This window comes from Cheilinus undulatus, linkage group 12, assembly GCF_018320785.1.
Source record: "Cheilinus undulatus linkage group 12, ASM1832078v1, whole genome shotgun sequence".
In the NCBI taxonomy this organism is placed as follows: domain Eukaryota; kingdom Metazoa; phylum Chordata; class Actinopteri; order Labriformes; family Labridae; genus Cheilinus; species Cheilinus undulatus.
Window position 1 is genome coordinate 31,353,561 of NC_054876.1, and position 13,833 is coordinate 31,367,393.

The following is a 13,833-nucleotide window of genomic DNA, read 5'->3' on the forward strand; positions in this document are numbered from 1 at the left end:
CTTAACATTTTCACCTTTATCCCACTGCTTTGCCTCATTTCTGAAGGCGGCATGAGCCCCCTGCCAGGTAGAAGGGACTCTGCAGGTAATGTGATCACTGTAGAACTGTGTATGTGCTTACATTGCGCAAGCATTAAAAGCTGTGGCTGCTTTTATTCATTTACTCACAAAGAGAATGACACTACAATAGTGCTGACTCAGTAAGCTGTCATCAGCTCCTATGCTCAGTTCAGTTGAAGCAAATTACAATAATAACAGCAATAATGACACACCAGAGTCAAAGCTTGGGCCACAACATGATTTTCAACTTGCAGCCTGTGTTTGAGAAGAGACTTCTGATTGGAGCAAATGATTTTGGTTGCTGAGGCATGCTTGAGTCTAGGTTTACTGCTCTTAAATTAGCTAAGTGGTTATGAGAAGTTTAAATGTAGTCCTTCCCGTGCATCTTGTTAACATAATACAGGATTTGGGTTTGATATTGTTTTAGAAAATGTACTTTGTCGTGCAATATTTACAACGCCCCCTTTAGTGATATTTGTATTATTTTTAAGTACTGTGAAATTGTTATCCCTACTTAAATTTAAGTAATTAAAAGCCTACCTGCTAAGATTCTTTATTTTTATTCACTTTATAAAGTTCTTAAATGTAAAACACTGTATTCCTTCTTTGATTCAAGACTCTGGGAAATGTCCCAGCCCATTCCTGGGTAGGAGAGGCAGTGAAGGTAAACCATCACTTAGTATTTTAACATCATCAGATGATCCCTGTAGTCTGACATGCAGACATCAATTTAATTGATGCTTCTTTTCTTGACAATGATGTGTCACCATTGGCTAATTCTGCATCATTGTGGGCTATCATAGAGTTGTGTATGTGGGTAGAAGAGATGTGTTTTGTAGCTTGTTGTTGAAAGAAATCTTGCTTATTTTAATAAAATAAGCAGGAGACACAAAAGAGGTAAGATGAAGGTTGTATGAAAAGAGGAAACAAATTCATTCAAACAATTAATTTGCCACAAGAGGCAAATTCAGATGGATTTGTTGACCTTGGTTTAGAAATGAAATGGTCAGTAGGCTAAGTATTATATGTCGACAAGGCATGTATTTTTGAATAAGACTTTTTTTTCGATTGTAAACATTTGTATATAAAAGTCTAGAGCAGTGTTACTCAACCCTGCTCAACCAAAGAGCCAAATTGTTGAAAAATACCTTTGCAAGGACCCCAATCTAAGTGGTGAAATGTGGCAAAAACGGCTTGAAGTAGCAATAAAAATAGGTTAAAGGGGGCAAAAATGGTCCAAAAGTGGCAAAAACTTGGCAATACAATGAGAGAAAAGTGATTAAAATGGGCAAAAAGCAGTCAAGAGTGGCAAAATAGGGCAAAACATAGTAAACAAGTGGTATTTAATGACAAAAGGTAGCTAAATTGCTAATGCAAAAATCATGAAAAGGGGCAAAAATGGGATAAAAGTGGCTAAAAAAAGTTGCAAAAATGGGCAAAAAAGAAGAACAAGTGGTATTTAATGGCAAAAGGTAGCTTTAATGGGTGGAAAGTGCTGAAAAAATGTTGAAAGGGGCAAAAATGAGACTAAGTGGCGAAAATGGAAATAAAGTGGCAAAGAGAAGTGACAAAAATGGTCAAAAAAATGTGAAAAAGGGGTACTTAATGGCAAAAGGTAGCTTTAATGGGCAAAAAGTGGCAAAAAAATTGTCAAAAGGGCAAAATGTGGAAAAAGTGGCTAAAAGAAGTGGCAAAAATGGGCAAAAAAGTAGGGAAAATGTGATTTTTTTATGGCAAAGGTAGCTTAATTGGGTTAAAAGTGGCTCAAAATGGTGAAAAGGGCAAAAATGGGATAAATGTGGCAAAAATGGGACAATTATGTTTGATAGGGGTATGTATTGGCAAGAATCTAGTGATACGATATGTATCGCGTACAGGGCTGCCGATATCGATATTGTGATATTTTTGTGATTAAAAAAATATCGATACTGCATTTTAAAATATTGATACAGTATTGCGGCACGAAATATCGTGATATATCAGTGTACCGATATTTTCTAACACCTCTTATGTTTGACAATTAAAGCCTTCTGTATAAGTCTGGGAAACAAACTGATTAATGTGATTAACATCTGAGGTCAAAGTTTCCCTTGTCTAAGCTTTTCCAGGGGAATAATATTTCAAATTAAGACATAAAAGAGCCACAAATAATCACAAGAGCCACACGCTGAGTATCACTGGTCTAAAGCTAACTCTAGGTCATGTAAGTCTTGAACTGTAAGAGACTGTCTCACTCATGGTGGTGTAAAATAAGAAACAGTTATCTGCATCAACTTTGAGAGCACTGATTAGTAGAGGTGGGACAAAATATGGAGATGGTAGGGATGAATGACAATGGATTTTTTTCAGATTTAAGATATGCCAAATCTATACATTTATGCTAGCCGATACCAATATTGATACTGATATATAAATGTAGTTCAGACCTAAAATTTAAGTCCTTAAAACACATTCTAAAGTTGAAGGAATTAAGAGGAATAAAGCAACAGATGTCATGACATTGATTTGTTTGTTCCGCCTTAAACTTCACAAACTTATTCGTACCCAGGTTGTTGTAGTTAACTAAAACTAACTTAATAACTAAAACTAAAATTCAAAAATCATTTTAGTTAAACTGAAACTAAATAAAAACTAAGCTTTACCAAAAAAACGAAAACTAATTAAAGCTGCATAGTGGGCTTACAAAACTAACTAAAATGAAATAAAAATAGAGACAAAATATCCTTAGTTTTAGTCTTTGACACAGCCATACTGACTGGCACCGACACCCAAGTCTGGGGAGTGTAAAATTGCCTGATCTGATTGGTTAAGACTTCACACAGTGGTAGTTTTATGTCTGGAGTTGTATTTAAACATCATCATTAAGTAAATAAAATAAATGAAGGTTATCTTGTTTTGATATGTTTTTAAAAATGTATGACACTCACTCAGCCCTGACATCTACCTGTAAAAAAACTAAAACTAATGAAAACGAAACTAAAACGAAGCATTTTTGTAAAATAAAAACTAAACTACACCAACAAACCAGCAGTCAAAACTAATAAAAACTGGACTGAAACTGAACACAGAAAGTGAAAACCAAATAAAAATAGAAACTAATGAAAAATCCAAAACTATTATAACCTCGATTCGTACATACAGTCAGTATTTACAGTTGATATATCAGTTGTAAAAATAGAAAGCTATTCAAAATCTGTAGATACGATTATAATCTTTTTCACATCATCTGCCGATACCAACATGCAGACAATATTGTGCATCCCTAGGAAATGGCAAATTAATGTCATTCTGCCTTATTTAGTAGAATTATTAAATTTCTTATGCCAAATAATAATAACACCAATATATTTTTTTTAAATGAATAGATGTAATTTAAAAAAACACATGGTGCTCAAAACAGATTACTAACTGTGGTATGGTGGCACATATGACATTGAAATTATGAGATGAAATGTGATAAGAAGTTAAACCGGATTGCTGTAGTTTAATTCCTTAATCTTTTACTTGCCTTTTTGAAGATGTTAATGTTTTTAACTTTATCAGATATCATTATATATCATTGCATTTTTCTCTTGTAATATACCAGTTTTCACAAAATCCCTGAGTTCTGATTAGGGTTGGGCAATACATGGAAATTTAAATTAAGTCACTGCAATTTTTAAACTCAGAAGGTGCAATACTTTTTTAACCTGATGTGTTTCAAAATACCAGTTAAATATTTTTTATGCTTTACACATGGGAGTTATTTTGAAAGCAGTACTCTAAAACCATCAGGTTGTTTCCTGTTTCTGATACTTCATATTTGTATGTGTTGAGTTGAGAAATACACACTTCAAAACTATCATTATTTCCTGCTTTATTCATAATAACCAAGAATGTAGACTCTTGACACCATGTGTGTATTATATCATAATCTCAATTGCAAATTGCAGTATTGTCCAGTTCAATCACAATCACACATTATAACCAAATTGTTCAGCATTGCTTAAAACAGCCTTAAAGGCAGCATGGTTGCACTAATCCTCTATGATTAGTGGAGAATATTTCACTTCACAGGTAGATTTTCAGTTTCATCTCAGGCTTTACTGCTCTGCTGCATCGTCAACATATGCTCCTCCCAGTGCTTCTTGTAAACTGTAAAGTCATTGGGAACAGCTGTTGCTGTCATAAGTAATGCACTTTTTGTATAATGGTAATGTGGTTTGGTTTCCTTTGTGCTGCAAAGGACCAAAAAGCCCCGCTCTTCCTCGGCCAGATGCTGCAGGTGAGTGCCACAAACACTACGAGCCTCACTTAGCATGGATGAAGATGACAGAATATTATTACACTGTTTTGAAGGGTTCTTTTCCCTGGGAAAGCCCATTCTTAATGGGATTTACCTGGGATCTCTATAGCAGTCGTGACGTGTTTGTGCCTTTGTACAAACTATTCCTTTACCAGTCAGTCAGACAGGGTTTAGTAGCTTAGCCTTTTGGTGACTTGGCCTTTCTCCACCTGGCCTCTTTGTTAGGTGTGTGCGTGTGGTAGCTGTCACAGTACAGTAAGCGTGTGTATGCTGTTGGCAGGCTTGACTTGTGTTTGGTGACTGTACAGTAAACAGAAGCAGACATCTAAGTGTCGTGGGAACATGTGTGCAGACTCTGGGAGGGCTTTAGCCAGAGAATAGTGAAAGGAAAGGTGTGTGCTTACAAGCTGTCGTGTAGGGAGCAGTTGGCTCATAGAACAAGGCCTTCCTCTCCTCCTAACCTCCCGCAGCTCAGGAATGACTGAGTCATCACTGATAATCACTTTAGCCACTGGGAATTTGCCCTGTCATGGGTTGGGTGGGTTTTCACTGCTTTATTTTGTCAGTACATTACATCTGTCCCAGGTAACCTTACTTAAAACAGAAAAGTGTGATGCGTCCATTGCTAATGTGCTTGGTTTCTGTGTTTAAACTCTTTCAGGTCGGGGTCAGGCAGCAGTGGGGGCTCCTGGTCCTGGAGGTGTTTCCAGACCAGTAAGTTTTCAACTGTGTTCATTCATATTTCTTTTTCTGATTCAAACACAGTTTGTTAATTTCTCCCTCTCCTTCTCCTTTTTAATGTAGAATATCCCACCTCGAGCTGGGGTAATCAGCATGCCCCCTCAGTCTCGCCCGCCACCTCCCTCCCACCCTGGAGCACCCAGACCCATCCCAGAGGTGCATCCTGGGGCCCCTCGGCCCATCCCAGACACCCACCCAGGAGCCCCACGACCTATTCCCAGTGCACAGGCTAAACCTCCTGACCTGCCTCCAGGTAAAGAGTTGTTAATTCTGAGACAAGAATACTAGATTATTATCAATAGAGCAGAATAGACTATTATGATGGAATAGATTATTTTTATTTTAAAAGGCACAAAAAAGCACAAGTGTATCAGAATTTGTTTGTTGGCCCTAGATGAGCAAACAAAGCCATTAAAAATGGATCAACAAAAGACAAATATCTACAATATTAAAAAATGATCACAATTTCTAACAATATTAAAGCAGACACTGAAATAGGCCCTTTAAAGTATGTTTGTTCATGTCCTGAATCTTTAAGATTACAAAGGCACAATAAATAATTTTTCTGTGTTTTTTCCTCATTGTTTTGATAAGTGTGGTAGGGTAAATTTTTGTCTTAACTGTACTTTTCCCTGCTTCAGGTCCTCCATCTTCAGGACATCCTCCTACAGAGCCCCCTACAGCAAGACCCCAGATTCCCCCACCCATGCAGCCCCAGCCAGCTGCACCCCCAGCTCAGTCCCAACTCCCTGCACCAATGCAGCCCACACTGCCACAGCAGGGTGCAACTGCCGCTCCCCCTGCTGGGCCTCCACAGGCTCTCTCCTCTCCTAAACCCCCACCACGTTCTCGCTCCTCTCATGCTCTGCCACCTGATGCTGCCAAGTCTGAGACGGCCCCAGCTGCGCAGGTTGGTGCCAACTTTCTATTCATTACATTTTTGGAATTTCAGTATCGAACAAAGAACAATAACATCAATTGAATACACCAAGATGTTTCCTCTTGTATGTTATAGAATATCAATGCTCCTGCTCTGAATAGTATGAGATATGTTGTGCTAAATGATGATAGATATAGGAGGTGAGATGTAACTCCTTCTCTGCTCCTTTGATTCACTTCTGATGAGCTTAGCTGTCTGTGTCATTCTTCCTGCTTTTTGTCTCTCTGATACATTTGTCTCTCTCTCACAAGCCGGAGAAGCCCTCAGGGTGAAAGGTACTTTATATTAAACCACGTTTTTGTCTCATCCTCCATAGCACAACAGTCCTCTGCTCTGATGTTATTACCTCTCATACATCGCACCAAGTAATCCCTCCTCCATTATTTTGTAGTTGATTTGCCGTCCCTTTACCTCTCCTCTTCAGTTATTTAACCTGGATGTTTTAAGTCAGCTAGAAGGTCATATGTTGTTTTTGTGTTAGGCTCAAAAGTTGAGCATTGTTTGTTTTTTCCCCTTGTTGGTCAACATGCCAAACCATCAGTGACATGAACAGAAAAAAATATATATTAATGTGATTGTTGGCCATCAGTCGTCCTTTCATATCTGCTCACTGTGGTTCAGGTGTTGAGAGTGAACATATATGCAATGACTTCATTTTTTGGTTGGACATTTTTGTTTACTTTGCTTTATTTCCTTCATTTGTATCAGATATGGTGATTGTATGATGCACACACCAGCTTCCAGCAGTAGTCAAGATAGTAAATAAAGCACAATACATGTTTAAGATGTAGGAGTCTAGTAGCTTAAAGGTACCCTGTGGAGTTTCTGACCAGTGGATTAGTGTTTATGATCAAGTCCACTTTATTTTGATGCAAATAGAAGTCCATGAAGCAACAAAACATTAACCTTGCAAAGACAATGAATTCACCAGATCAAGGAGGTCCATCTTTTAAAGCATGAAGCAGAAATATTTGTGCCTGCTTTGAGGCCGAACCAACCAATCAGCATCATTTAAGAAGAAAGAGGAGGTAGCTATGAGATGGGTTTAGTTGTTCTGCAAGCTGGTAAACTATTGCGGCTGAGGAAAGGATTAGCTCAGATGTAGCACCTGTTTTATCACAACTAGACTTTTTTTTTTTTATTAAAAAGAGCAAATAATTAAATTGAAAGCGTTCATATCCAAATTAGATATTTTGCTCCGCTCCTGACCAGCTTCAGCATCAGTTTGATTCACCAACTTCCTCCACTTATAGTGAAAATGTTAACAGCTGCCTGTTTTGCTTGTGCTTTGTAGTTTACTCACAAGGGCTGCACATGCTCATTATGTCATTACGTCTTGTTCCTCTGATTGGCCCTTAATCAATGTGACAGACAAACGTTTTTCCAAGAATTTTTGAAAGGTTTTGCCCTTCCCAAACACAGACTACAGGCACTTTCCCAGATGGATGTAAAATATATACCATGCTGTAGATATGTGAAACAATCTCTCCAACAACCAGCTTAAAGAAAATCTGAGAAACAGTAGTCAATCACAGCCAATCAGGAATGTGCTGTATTCCACATTATAGTACTAAGATGACTCATGTCAAAGATTGGACATGTCCAATACAGTTGCATACAATAGAACGCAACAACAATACAATACACAAAACTACTATACCAAAGATGTAATACCATAAGATAGGATACTTGACGGACTCTGAAACCAAGGTAGTCTATACAACAAGACGAGACACAGGTTTAAAAAGGTTAAATAAGTTTTGAACCATAAATCATAGCCACTTACTTTTTGTCTCTTGCAGCCTGCCGTTGTGCCCTTTCAACGCTGCTTCATGCCTTCAAAGCTCTTCTGAAGGCTTTTCTAGTTAGCCTGGAACTTGGTTGACGTTCCAGGGCCTTTAAAGATTAAATCCACACCAGTAATTTTGTTATTGAACATCTTTTTTATGCATTTTGATTCTTTGTGCCACTAGATTTGCCACCAGATTGTTAGTTCACAACCGATGGCAAGCTGTTCCGTTGTTGCATCATGCTTTGCCAAACTGTGCATGTCTGACTGGGTAGATCCTGGAGGAGACAGCCTGAGTAGCTCATGATGGAGAGACAGAGAGGAACTGCTTGTAATCATGACAGAAATAAATCTAATGCAAAGAAGTGCAGGAACTTTTTTGTGAATATATATGGAGATTAAAAGATTTTTTTTCACTTTTTGGTCCCCAAATGATTGAAGAAAAAGTCTTTGTCATTTTTCTTTATGGTGTGTCACACATAAAAATCTTCAAGTTTTGATTTCTGTTTAGTTTCTCTTTTTCTTTCTTTTTTAAAAATAATTCCAGTGACATTACTGCAGCTCACATATTCTCAAAGCTCAGGTCATCCTGAAAAAAGGATGTTTAAAGCTTGACTGTGCACCGCATGGTTGATGTTTTACAATTTTTTTAAGACAATAAATCCAGGTGAGACAAAATGGTTAAAAAATTGCTTAGGAGTCAGAGGGTTAGTGAAAATATCATAATACAGTGATTCTGCAATCACCAGTGCATTACAAGGTGACCATTAACATTAGGATAGCCGATCAACAGAAGAAAATAAAATATCCCTTCAAAAGCTAATGTAATACAAGACTGATGTAAATATGCTTGATTATAGCTAGTTGTCCCAGGTAGATGTGGCCTAAAAGAAATAATAACTTGCAAGCAAGAAAATTGCATATTTCAGTATACATACTTTGAGAGGAGAGGTGCTGTCATGTTGCTGGTTTGATTTCAGACACCCTTTTAAATAACCCCTACGTCTTCTTTTGCAAACAACTTCTGCTCATGTTATCCTTATTAATGTCATTAGTCATATTAAGGAAAATCATGAAGTAGTGATGGTCGGATTAGCAGGGAGTGATGAAGGGAGTTAAAAGTCTGCTCTGGAACTGCTCTGCCTGCCACTGGGGTTAGTAAAGAAATGATGGACAGGAATATTTAACTTTTTTTTAGGAGGCTCCAAAGGGTATCTTTAAACTGTATAACAAAATAACATGGATCATTAGTTGGATAAACAGTAATAAAAGTGCATGGCTGATACTTGGACACATAATTTTTCTTGACATCTAAGTGACAGTTTATTATTTTTTCTCCTTAGACTAATGGACTGAATGGGATCCAAAGAGAAGCACAATGGAAGGCCGACCCCTTTGACACACTTGCACCTGACTTCCTCTCCTCTGCCTCGTCCACGTCCTCTTCCTCCTGGCACAACACCCAGTCCTTGACCAGAGGCTCCTCTCTGCGTGCACCCCCTGCCATTCCTGCCTCTAAGTCATCTTCCAAGTCATCCTCCAACACTCTTCCTTCATCCTTCTCTCTCCAGTCATCTGCTCTGTCTGACCTGCAATTCCTTGATTCATCATCCTCATCCTCTCTCTCCACACCATCACCTTTTGCCTCCTCTCTGCTCCCACCCCCACCGATCCCATCTCGCAGCCGCTCGCAAGAAACGCTCCGTGCCTCCCCATGCGCCTTCCCGACCGACCCGCTTCCTGCCAGACCCAGTAGCACCAACCCATTCACAGGTCCTCTGGTACAGCAGCAGCAGCGGTCGCTCACACCGGATTTTAGTGCACAACGTCCCGCCCCCACTCAAAATCTTCAGAGGACAATGTCTGCCTTTACTCAGCCTCTTATCCCAACACCAGCCCCTACCCCTGCACCCATCTCCCAGCTCCAAAGGACCATGTCCCTGTTCGGGCCAACACCCACTTCAGATCCTATACCTCCCTCTCTGCTGCGCCCCCTCCATCCTGACCCATCTGCTGCACCCGCTTTGCCTCTGGCGCCACCCTCTTCCCTTCCACCTGCCCTCGCTCCTCGTCACCAACTGCCTGCCCCTGCAGGGAAAAAGCAGTGGGTCACTTTTGATGAGGATTTTGATTTCACAATAAAAAACAAAACACCACAGGCCCCAGCTGTCCCCTCCAGGTCTCAGACTCTGCCTCAAGCCCCCTGCTACATGTTCGACTCAGAACCCGACTGGTTAACCTCAGCCACCTCTGTATTCCCAGACCTCCCTCCTCCCATTCCTACCAGGACTGCAACCACTAACCCAAAGCTCCCAGAGGGACCCAATGACGACTGCTTCTTCTCCAGGGAGTCCACAGAAAGATAGGATAACTTAGTGTATAAAGGGCATATCCAGATATGTATAGATCTATGATAAATGTGTATATGTTTGTGTATGTACAAAAGAGACAGTATTTAAGAAGTATAGACCAATCCCATTCTGAGCAGAGGATTAATGTTCAAGCAGTAACATGAGAAGTGTACAATCCTACATGTGTGTTCCAACACAGATGTTTGCTTGTGCCCTGATGTGTCAACTTATTTTGATATCAATCCATCTGATTTATTTGTGGCAGCAAATGTGTCTGTGTCCACAGTATATATACCCAGTCAATGTATAAAAAGTACATGTATACGCACAAAACGTGTGTGCAACCACTTGTGCAATATCAAAACATGTCTGTGTGGCTGTGCAGCTTTCAGTGTTACCTTTGCAATCGCTGGCTGAAGCACTGCAGATCACATCCAACCTTTTGACTGATCTGTAAGTCAGAGCCGGATAGTCTGAGCAGAGAGTTAGCACTCTACGTACTCAGCTGAACACTGCAGGTTTTACTTTTATCTTTGCTTTGACTTGCAAGGATAATGCTCTTTTTTGTCTGAGGGGTGCAAATTTAAGAGTTCTGCACTTGATTTTTATCATGAATGTAATTTGTTTCACGGGCATTCTGTCATTGCTTCACCAGACATCGTCACAGCCAGTCCAACTGTTCACTGCTGCAGGTCTGACACTCTACAATATCAGCTCATCTCCTTAAACCAAGAGGTTTTTGTTCTGTCATTTTATCCGTGAGATTTTACTCTTTGCATCATATATTTTGTAGCTCTATATTAAGACCTATACATAGTGATTATGTATAAAATGTGGGTTTTCAGTATGAACAATTCCTGCTTAACGTGTGTGATTGTATCAGTGGTTTGCAAAAAGTACCTGATATGCACTGAGATGCTTGTTGGTTGTGTTCTTGAGCGTCAAAAGAAGCACCTGCAGACTGAACAGATGAGAGAGGCTTTAACATTTATATTGTTTTCATCCAAAGCATTTAAGCGTTCTTACATTGTAAATTCAGAGAATGTGGCTCCTGGGTGCGTGTGTATTCTCCCAAGTACAACAGGATCAGTGAACAATGAAAGGGCACTTTTTTTTACTTTGTTAATGCAGAAGTCATGCTTTTAATTTCCAGGAACATTCACCCTAAATAATCTATTGTTGATACTGTGGTGAGAAGTAATGTGTTGTGTTTGAGGTGCATATTGTCCGTTGTGGTGTTTGTGTTTGAATGTGAGTGTGTGTACAGAGTTCAGAGTGGACTTATTCCTTATCAAGAAGTCTTTTCTTTTAAATCACACAGTGTATTTGCTTCCAGGTTCCACTATACTCACTCACTTACAACTAATTTTTAATTCTGCTCTCTAGCCTAAAAGAGCTGTGGAGCTGTTGCCCAAGGTTTCTATTCTCAACAGTACCTGAGTTTTTCTCTGTAGCAGTACCATAAGATTAGTCACTACGCTGACTGAATATACAGACTCAACTTTACTTTGTGCTTGAACCAAATGCACCACCAGATACACATTTCCAGTCAAGTGTTTGCTGTTTCTTTCCCGAGCGCACATTCCACACAGTAATGTGATTTTGAGTGTTGGGTGTCAAACTCTTCTTTATTGATCTGATCGATATCCGTTTTCTCCTAAGGGATGGTTAATGAACCCAGCTGATTTCATGAGGTGTGTGTGCATAGGTGATGTGTCAGTATTTCAATTTCAACCATACACTGCTGATGACGAGTTGAACTTGTCAGGGTCAATGTTGACAAGCAATAGTTTTGCTAAAGGATCATTGAGACTACAATCCTTTATTACATGACACATGCAAGATGTCAAATCAGACCGCTTCCCCCAAAAGCTTCAGAAATTATACAAAAAAATCTTTAAGGGATTTGATGGAGGATCTGACCCATGATAACTAATGCTTTTGCGCTTTATTAAACACAGTATAATAGACATATAAAGTAGTTGTCATTCACTGCACTGAAAGCAGAAGCTATCTGTGTAAGCAAGTGTATAAGGTTGCCTCTGCTTACATGTCGATGTCATCTGTCAAATGCATTTATTGTGTTATCCAAATGTGTGCAGTAGATAACTGGTTCCGCATTAACAGTAGGTGACTAGCCAGCGCTTTGTGTCATGTTCAGATTGAGATTTTATAGGAAAACAAATGCTCCTTTTGTGAGGTCAGTGTCCCTTTTTATGGCTATAATCCATAGTAAATAAGAGTCTGTGTTGTTGAACATATTGTACGTATTAAAGAGAAAACATGAAGCTGCGATTCATGTTAATATCCAACGTTCCATATTTTAAGTGCACAGCAGGCTGCACATTTATGTATGAAGCAGTTTATGTTGTATGTATGCAAAAATAAATGTATGTTTACCTCACTGTTGGCTTGTACTCTTTAATTGTATGTTATGGAAAAATCTCCCATGCCTCATATACACTATATTGCCAAAAGTATTCGCTCACCTGTCTTGACTCGCATATGAACTTAATTGATATCCCATTCTTAATCCATAGAGTTTAATATGACGTCGGTCCACCCTTTGCAGCTGTAACAGCTTCAACTCTTCTGGAAAGGCTTTCCACAAGGTTTAGGAGTGTGTTTATGGGAATTTTTGACCATTCTTCAAGTGCATTTGTGAGGTCACACACTGATGTTGGACAAGAAGGTCTGGCTTTCAGTCTCTGCTCTAATTCATCCCAAAGTTGTTCTATCAGGTTGAGGTCAGGACTCTGTGCAGGCCAGTCAAGTTCATCCACACCAAATTTTTAGAGATGTTTTCCCAGAATTATATAGGAGTTATTTGCATTAAGTTGTAGGGGGAATTCCTGAGAATATTTTTTTGGTAAAATTTTCTCCTGGAAAAATATTAGAAACTTGATGGGAATATATTTGGATGTTTGGGGGTATTTGTTTGGGCATTTCTTTAATTTTCCAGTGAAATTTGGTAGAATTGATTTGCAATGTGATCAGAAATTTAGGGTTTGAAATTCAGGAACTTCACAACATTTTTGAGGATATGTTTGTATATATGAAGAGTCTGAGTTGCAGTATTGAGGGAGGAGGGGTGTGTGGAGGAATTCCCCTTGATATTTTCCTGAGGGTGTTGTTTTGAATTTTTCTTAAATTCCATGGAATTATGTAGGAATTTACTTGTCATTTGGTTGTTTGGGGTGGAATTTTCTTGGAAGTGTCAACAATTTTTGACAAGTGTTATATTTCAATCCTTGGGGTCTTTTTAGAACATTTCACAGAAATTAGGGTTTCTTTTCAGTTTTATTTTAATTTTCAGGCATTTTTGCAAAATTTCTTTAATAATGTCTTGGAAATTTTGGAAAATTAGGAGGATTTTTTGGTTTTCAAACTCTGATCATTTAAAATAATTTTTCCAAGACCTCCAAAACTTTACTGGAAATTTAGGTCATACTTGACTTGTAACAGTTCTTGTGGTCTGTATTTAGAAAAAATAAACACCACACGTCTCTTACTGACTGACACCCATTCTCACCAACTAAATGGCCCCATACAAGCTTACTGATGCACAGCCAAAGCATATGGTCAAAAAGCTACACTACAGGAACAGGGCCTTCTGGAAATATGATGTGATTTTTATGATTGCTCCCTCGAATTTATGCCTCATCAG

The 13,833-nt window shown here is 38.9% G+C and overlaps 1 protein-coding gene across 13 annotated transcripts in view; it reads left to right on the top strand.

The window, feature by feature from the left end:
* The window catches only part of synj1 (synaptojanin 1), a 38,212-nt gene extending 25,642 nt beyond the window's left edge, over positions 1-12,570 (top strand). For 6 of the 13 annotated variants that reach the window (XM_041800510.1, XM_041800513.1, XM_041800512.1 and 3 more), the window contains 7 exons: positions 47-85; positions 677-724; positions 4,286-4,324; positions 5,007-5,059; positions 5,150-5,339; positions 5,728-5,996; positions 9,159-12,570. In XM_041800510.1, coding sequence (XP_041656444.1) covers positions 47-85; positions 677-724; positions 4,286-4,324; positions 5,007-5,059; positions 5,150-5,339; positions 5,728-5,996; positions 9,159-10,181 — 1,661 coding nt within the window. In that variant the 3' untranslated portion in view covers positions 10,182-12,570. Of the gene's footprint in view, positions 1-46; positions 86-676; positions 725-4,285; positions 4,325-5,006; positions 5,060-5,149; positions 5,340-5,727; positions 5,997-6,277; positions 6,302-9,158 lie in introns of all 13 variants that reach the window. The other 7 variants (XM_041800520.1, XM_041800521.1, XM_041800523.1 and 4 more) reach the window with 5 other exon arrangements.
* Positions 12,571-13,833: the final 1,263 nt, after the last annotated feature.